Consider the following 8,257-nt stretch of genomic DNA (forward strand, 5'->3'; position numbering starts at 1 on the left):
CATCTCCAATAAGGGGCAAGGGGAATTCTCCCAACCAGGTGTCCAGTTTACCCCATGTTGCCTCCATATGATACCCAAAATGTACTGACGGGCAGCACTGACAGCCTCAAACAAATACGGTATGGAATTCCACTACTTGTGTACGGATTCCAAACTTGATTTATTTTATGTTAAAACCATCTGCATTTGGCCCACATTTCTGCTTCAATCTTAGGCATGCAGCTTAACACCACTGACACGAGAAAGTGCTTTGCTTAAGACTTCCTAGCTTTGCCAGGAAGTAGCAGGCTGCAATAAACAGAGCTCACATTCCCAGTAGCTAAACTATGACGCTGGCTGGAGGAAAATTTAAGAATAATTTTACATCCTTACACCCATCAAAGTGCTGACAACTTTCTTAAATAAAATGTAATTTATTTGATGGTTAAACATAATTTCATACACTTTTGACAACAATGACAAAAATATGACCGTAAACATTCCAAAACAGAATTTATTAAAAATGACAATTGTTTAATGTGTCCATCCAATACAGTCTTTGTAGACACCAGTGATTTAAGCTTTTCCAAATGAAGGCTGACCGTCAAACTTGGGGAGTGGTTTTTTCCTCTGTTGTCAGATGTGGGCGGGGCCTGGCGCGGAAGGGACCTCCCCCTCAGTGGTGGCGCTCTGGAGGGCGAATGTGACGTGGGTCCTCGCTCTGTCCAGGTAGGCGTCAGAGAAGGAGGGGACCTTGCCCGAATAGTGTCTCCACTGCATGAGCTCGGACATGGTAAGGTGCTTCTGCGAGCTGCGCCTGTCACCACGGCGACCCAGCTGACAGGGCCTCTCCTCCACGGGTCTCGCCTCCTCAACCGCACCTGCAAGTGGGCAACAACAACTCTAATAACACAAATTATCCTGGTCTCCAAACAAATACAGTGAATGGCTCCTAACTGAGATAAGCGGTTTAATCTAGAAAGCCTAGCCATGTAGGCCAATATGCATCACATGACCCAATTTATGATGCTCTGAAAGAGTATCTCACTCATCTTACAATTATCATTTAACATTAATCTTCATGTAGGACTTAAAAGCAGTCATGTGTTATAAGTTCTACGTTCTATAGATAAACAGCCCTGAGGAAGCAGATTTCATAAAGGCTTTATACAGAAATAATGCATGTCAATTACAAAATGCTTTTCTGCCAATTTAAAGTGTTGAATATGAACACCAAACATTTTCCCTGGGATTTATTCTAGGACAAAACCACCCATGGTGTCTTATTACTGTGTTATGAATGAAATACATGTTGTTATTTATGGTTCCTGCAGAGAAGGGCTGCATTGTGTTTCAGGCAGAGATCCCCGTAGGTGGGCCGGCCACAGGGGGGTATGGAGGGACTGAGGCGAGGGGCGTGAGGTACGGTGTGAGGGTTGGGGAGCAGTGGAAGAGGCGCTGGGGAAGGGGGGGGGGGTACTGAAGTTTACCCGGCTGACTGCCGTCGCCGTGGCAGCCGCAGCTGAGCAGGTCGTGGGTCACGCAGTCCGAGTCCTCGTGCAGGGTGAAGAGGTCGCGCAGCTCCTCGCTGGAGAAGCTGATGTGCTCGGCCCGTTTGGACAGGTCCACCACCGCGCCCGAGAGACCCTGCTTACTCACCTGCCTCTGGTAGATCTTCTCCTCTATGGTGCCTACAAGACCGCAGGCAAAAATAAAAGAAGGTCAGCCAATCAGCCTGTTAATTAAGTGCTCCAGGGTGTGGATGTGCCCTGGGGTCAGTTTCAGAATCCTGACTGTTCCGGGACTGCCTGTGACTGGCAGGGTGTTACGCAGCGGGGCAAACATCTCCCAGGGAGGATTCAGGAATTTAGATGGCAAGCTGGCCGTGTCTGGCTGCACACTGGAGCCCAGCCTGCCTGCTGCGCATGCAGTGTGCCCCTGCGATGCAGCGACTGCGCAGCTCTGCTAACGGGCTGCAGAGGGAAAACGAGCGGCAGCTGGAGGCACGGGCTTAGGGAAAGACCGCCAGCAATCTCCCTGCCAGACACCCTGGCCCTTAACCCCAACCCTAACGTTAGCAATAATCTACAAAAGTGCACACTCACTTCACGTCAGGCTTAGCAGTCTAAGCTGTATATAGTGACCCTGCCTGCCACGTCCCTCAGCGAGTCCTGTGTTCTCGGGACGGCTGCCGACTGGGCCTGCTCAGCTTGTGGGCGGGGCGTTATGCGCCTTTGACAGGCAAGCAGAAGCGGAGCGGTCAAAGGAGCAGCAGCTCAGCGCGTTCAGCTAATCCGCACACACTCGTGCGCTTCTAACCCGTTTAAGTGGCATCGACGGTGTGCTGGAACGCACGTATCCGCGCGCGCGCACCCACACCGACATGCGCTGCCTGAATCAGCGCCTCAGTCTTCCACGGTGAGCAGGACGCTCTGAAGACAGGCTCAGAACACTGTCTAACAGGGTGATGTTTGGACAGGCGCTGTACAGTCCCAGCACTGATTCGTTTGTGTTACCGAAGCCCCGCGCTGGGGGGTGCGGCTCTGACCTGCGGTGAGGAAGCGGTAGATGTGGACGGTCTTCTTCTGTCCGTCTCTCCACACTCTGGCCATCGCCTGCGGAGGGATTAAACTTAATTTCAGTTAAACAGAATTAAACTGCAGTAAAGCTCTGTTCACAGCCTGTCAATCATCTGACGGGCACACTGTCACCCGTTAATCATCCTCTGTCCTAATCCTTCTTGACCTGTCTGTAGCATTCGACACGGTCAACCACACAATACTCCTCTCCACCTTGGCTGAGATGGGCACTGCTGGGACTGCCCTGTCTTGGTTCGCTTCCTATCTTGCAGATAGGTCCTACCAGGTCACCTGGATGGGGTCTGCCTCTGCTTCTCATCCCCTTGTTACGGGAGTACCGCAGGAATCTGTACTGGGCCCTCTGCTGTTCTCCATATACACCAAATCTCCTGGTTCAGTTATTAATTCACACGGTCTCTCCTATCATTGTTATGCAGATGAGACGCAACTCTTCTTTTCTTTCCCCCCCTCTGCCTCACATGTTGATGATATCTTCCTGCCTGGCTGACATCTCTACCTGGATGGCCAGCCACCACCTGAAGCTCAACCTCAACAAAACTGAGCTGCTCTTCTTCCCATACAAGACCTCCTTACTACGTGAGCTCTCAATCACGGTTGATGGCACCACAGTGACTGCCTCTCACCCTGCAAAGAGCCTGGGGGTGGTCCTGGATGACCAACTGGACCTCAAGGAGCACATCAAGGCAACATCACGGTCCTGCAGATTCCTTCTGTACAACATCAGAAGGATTCGACCATACCTGACTATGCAGCACTGTACCTAGCTGCTTGTCCAAGCTATGGTGACCTCCCGCCTTGATTACTGCCTTTCTCCTTGCAAGCCTGCCAGCTTGTGCCATACAGCCACTACAGATGACTCAGAATGCCGCTGCCCGACTCATCTACAATCTTCCCAAATTCTCCCACGTCACTCCTCTGCTGCGATCACTCCACTGGCTACCGATCGCTGCCAGGATCCGGTTCAAAGCCCTGACCCTTGCCTACACTGCAGCCAACAGGACAGCACCCATCTACTTGCAGAACACAATTCGATCCTATATACCTGTTCGACCACTCCGCTCTGCATCAGCAGGGCGCCTTGTACCCCCTCCCACCCGAGTAAAGGGATCACAGAGCTTCTCCACCCTAGCTCCCCAGTGGTGGAACGAACTCCCTGTCCCTCTTCGAACCTCTCCCTCACACCCATCTTCCGCCGTGGCCTGAAGACTCATCTCTTCAGACTATACCTGGACTAACTACCACCACTCTGTATATTTCACTCTAAATCCACCCCACCCCCCCTTTTCATGACACTCGTTACATGTTCCCCCATCCCAGCACTTTTTGGTAATTTGTATTTGTCCTAATATTGTAGCTTATTCTTCTGCCTAGTTGGCTTTGCAGAGGTTAGGTCAGAATAGTGTTCACTGTGTGAACTAAACTGTGTTCTTGCAGAATGGTATGTATGGACGATTTATAGCGCTTTATCAAAGCGCTATGTGCCTCTCATTGCAGAGCAGTTGGTTAGTGTTGCCAGGACATGACGCAGAGCGGGTTGAACGGCAACTCACTGCCAAAATCGGCTACTTGACTATTGCCGTATACTGTAAAAATAAGTATTGTATCTTATTGAACCTGTGTTTTGTAGTTGTCCATGACCATGAAATGCACTTTTGTATGTCGCTTTGGATAAAAGCGTCTACCAAATAAATGTAATGTAATCCCGCAACATTGTCCGATTCCTACAGACCACGCGCAAATCAAATACGCCACCAAAATCAGCAACTCATCCCCCACTAAGGATAACACGGCCTAGAACAAATGCAGCATATTAATGTAACCCATGTTCTGTTGGCAAAATGAATTAAGATTAGATTTCAGAAATCAGTTGAGCATAATAAATAAATAATATTACAGTTAATTAATTATTATTTCCTTTTAGTTAAATGTTCACAGCACCACAGATGGACGCCTATCAATCATCCAGCAGTAACACTGACTGACTGCTGTCAATCATCCAAAAATAACATCAAGTGACAATAGCACAGAATGAATCCTGTAAATCACCCCGTTGCATGCGTGTCACAACACCCCTGACTACCCCCACTATGATCTCACCTCTGTGCCTCCAACACTCCCCCCCGGAGCCCCTGACAGCCCCCACACCAAGCCCTCCCCCCCACCCAGGCAGTGTCAGATGAGAGAGAGGTGCCATTCAGAGACAGAGAGGGGAGAGGGGGGCAGAGTCACAGCACACTGTCAGTGTGTGGGTCTGTCCATCACTTCAGACTCCGTGTCAGAGGCACTCCCACGCAGGCCGAGACTCCACCAATCAGCAACGGGGTGGTGCACCACTCTGTTTCCTCACTTTAGCCGCTGTGTAACAGAAACAGTAGCCCGTGCCACTTGCATGCTGGTGCTGCTGTACATACGCACAGTCAGGGGAGACATGGCTCCTGCAGAACTGCAGAAGCAGCGATGGGTGTGTAATTAGAACAGCATCACCGCATACAAGGCTGTCAGTGTCAAGGCTGTAAAAAATTCCTCTTCCCTTGGGTTCTGAACAGTCACAGTCTTGACTTAACGCATGTGCGCGACATTTTGTTTATGTAAATTTTTTAGTGTTAAACTTAAATTCAAAACTCCCCCCCGATGACTGGTAATGTGAATTTTGTTCAGCGAGAAATTATGGCCAGTTAACCACTGGTTATATTTTTCTGCTGTGCCGAAAATGTACTGAACCGCAAACTCAAAACTGAGTTATGTACCGAAACAAAACGTCTGCATACCATTTCACCCCTATTGGACACCCATTAAGCCCAATCTGGACTACATTACATTACATTAAAGGCATTTGGCAGACGCTCTTATCCAGAGCGACGTACAACAAAGTGTATAACCATAACCAGGAACAAGTATGACGAAACCCCTAGAGAGAAGTACCGGTCCAAGTGCAGGGAACAACCGCATAGTTGTCATATTTTCAGTACGGCATATTTTCATATTTCATGATATTTCTTCAACTAGTATTTAGTATAAGTTTATACATTATAGTCAGAGAGAGTGAGAGATTAATCTCTCATTAAGTGCGAGATTACTCCTTCACTTTGACACTTTCACAAGTTTTTCATAAATATATTCCTTTATTGTAGTCATTTTTATCATCGGTTATCAGATAAAGAAAAAAAACTGATTTATGGTTCTTAACCATTATTGTCTGAAGGCTGTTTTGCAGCTGGTATTAATGCCCCAGAATGCAGGAAATTAATTTTAAGGTGCAAAAGCCTGCCCCCCAACCCCCCGCCTGCGTGTCCACTTTAAAGACATGTGGGCTTGAGCACCACTCTGTTAAAAAACTCTGGGGAGAACCCTGCTTCTCTTCATTATCTCTGAGCGGCACGTAGCCCAACTTCAGACCATTAACACTGATCCCCTGCCAGAGCACACATTTATGTAAATCATTATTAACACGCTGAAAGATTAAAAAGAATTAGTCACAACACAAATCACAGCCCAGGCAACAGATTACATGCTGCCAGAATGTGATTTTAAATGCAAATGTCAAATTTGATTGAGTAAGTGTGAAGTCTTCTGGGCCCTGGTTTTGCATTCAAGACAGGGGAGCTGTCAGGCCACCTGACCAGCGGCGCCATCTGCTGGATACTGCCTGTACTGTCAGGCTCCAGTGTGAATTTACAGCAGGATTACAGTGCTTTGTGTTGGAGTGATAAGACAACCATCATTTAAATAAAGAAAAGTCATTATCTTTCATACTGTTAAACAACCGCACTCCAACTTCAACACCTACATTAGAAACGACCGTTTAAGAGTGTTGGAAACATTTGCAGTTTCAAAAGTGTTTAGGCAAGTTTCTGATATGAAAAAATGTTTTTTGGAATGCTGAAACTAGACTCTAATCTTTATCAGTTTCCAGAGCAGAACATCTCCAGATCCATTCGTCTCACTTGCTTGGGCCCCCTGCTCCAAATTATTTATCCATGGTAAGGCATCCATCTTGCACCAGGACCTTCCAGGACCATTAAAAAAATTTTTTAGACTTATTTGTACAGCTACGTGACTTAAGTAAAAGTTGACAGGACACATATTTGATTCAAAATTCCTGCCTTCATGTTGAATGGCAATGCTACAACACTTTTTTCTGTAGCTGCACAAGTCCTGCACACTTTCAGCCATTTTCAAAACCTCAACCTCTCCACTTAAAAAAACAAAACAAACGCCACTTTCAAGGTTTTCAAAGACCCAGAGAAACCATTTTGTTTAGCAGGTGGACACTGATCAAGGACCAGTATCTGTGGCGGGATCAAACCCATCTTTCTCAGGCCGCAACTTCCCTCCTCGCTCTCACTGCTGCCCCGCCCACCAGCCTCACCTGCATGTCATTGGCCGGGTTCCAGTCAACGTCGTACAGGACCAGGTGGGAGGCGCCGACCAGGTTGAGCCCCACGCCCCCGGCCTTGGAGCTGAGCAGGAAGACGAATTCCGTGGCGAACCTGCCGTTGAACCGGTCCACCAGCTTCTGCCTCTGGGCCACCGGCGTCTGTCCGTCCAGCCGGCAGCAGCTGTAGCCCAGGTGAGAGCACATGTCCCCCAGCAGGTCCAGGGTCTGGGTGTAGTTGGACACCAGCACCACCCTAAAGGTCGACATCAGGGACAACGGGCCCATGTGACTATAGGAGAGACCAGTCTAACCACACTCCATGGTCTGGGACAAGAGCAAACCTGATAGAGGCTGACAAATCGACAAAATTCAGCAACCACAACAACATCACCACAATATTACAGGCTCCATAAACGAGAGGAGAACGAGTAGCTCCCTGAAAACATTTTCACGATATCAACAACAAATACCTGTAATTAAGTTCAAATACAAAATGTCTTAGGAGATTACCCTAAATCTTAATTTTACACTTAAGACCTGTTGGTAATATCTTTTAAATTGGGGGCCTTTTTGGCAGACAAAGTACAGTATCTGAATTTACAAAAATTTAACAAATATGACTCAAAGGATAAAAGCACCTAGGCCAAACATATCAGCCTGGAGTCAGACAGTATGAACTGCAGATCAGGGGTGGCCAGCCCTGGCCCTGGGGATCTGCGGGGTCAGTGGGGCTTATCTGTTACTCAGAAGTTTACCCACTTAGAGCAGCTGCTCACAGTTAACTCACCTCAACTGGACTCTTAGGTCTGAACTGGATGCTGATTTTTAAGTGAAAATAAAATCCATCCACCCTGCGACCACTCCAGAAGCAGGGTGTGTCATCCTTGGTAAAGACAGCAGTAAAAGTGCGCAGTGCCTCCCTCTGCGACTGCGCACATTTGAAAAACTGGTTCATGGGCCTCGTGTGTCTAATTCAGGTAACTGCCAAGGTACAGCTTCTGGAGCCACAGGGTTGAGCCTTAATCAGACAGCAGTGGCCAGGCCTGTCCCTGGAGGGACGTGTCCGAGCGAGGCGATGGCGTACCTGTCGGAGGGGCTGAGTTGGCGGACGGCAGCCAGCAGGTCGGTGAGGACCAGGAGCTTGCCGGAGTCGCCGATGTTAAGGCCGGTGGAGTAGGCCTCGGGGAACAGCTCCCCCAAGCCTTCATACAGGGAGACCTCTGAACCGGAATGTTCCACTCGTACAGACTCCTTCTCCTGCCACACACACACACACACACACACACATATACACACTATG

At 48.5% G+C, this 8,257-nt stretch overlaps 1 protein-coding gene across 1 annotated transcript in view; it reads right to left on the minus strand.

The window, feature by feature from the left end:
* Window positions 1–393: 393 nt before the first annotated feature.
* The window catches only part of rad54b (RAD54 homolog B), a 28,491-nt gene continuing 20,627 nt past the window's right edge, over window positions 394–8,257 (minus strand). Inside the window, exons 13-17 of the mRNA XM_064340129.1 lie at window positions 8,042–8,214; window positions 6,949–7,210; window positions 2,528–2,594; window positions 1,470–1,670; window positions 394–860 (exon numbers count right to left, since the gene is read on the minus strand). Of these exons, the coding sequence (XP_064196199.1) occupies window positions 616–860; window positions 1,470–1,670; window positions 2,528–2,594; window positions 6,949–7,210; window positions 8,042–8,214 (948 nt within the window). The 3' untranslated portion in view covers window positions 394–615. The remainder of the gene's footprint in view (window positions 861–1,469; window positions 1,671–2,527; window positions 2,595–6,948; window positions 7,211–8,041; window positions 8,215–8,257) is intronic.

The sequence above is a fragment of the Anguilla rostrata genome, chromosome 1 (genome assembly GCF_018555375.3).
Source record: "Anguilla rostrata isolate EN2019 chromosome 1, ASM1855537v3, whole genome shotgun sequence".
Taxonomy (NCBI): domain Eukaryota; kingdom Metazoa; phylum Chordata; class Actinopteri; order Anguilliformes; family Anguillidae; genus Anguilla; species Anguilla rostrata.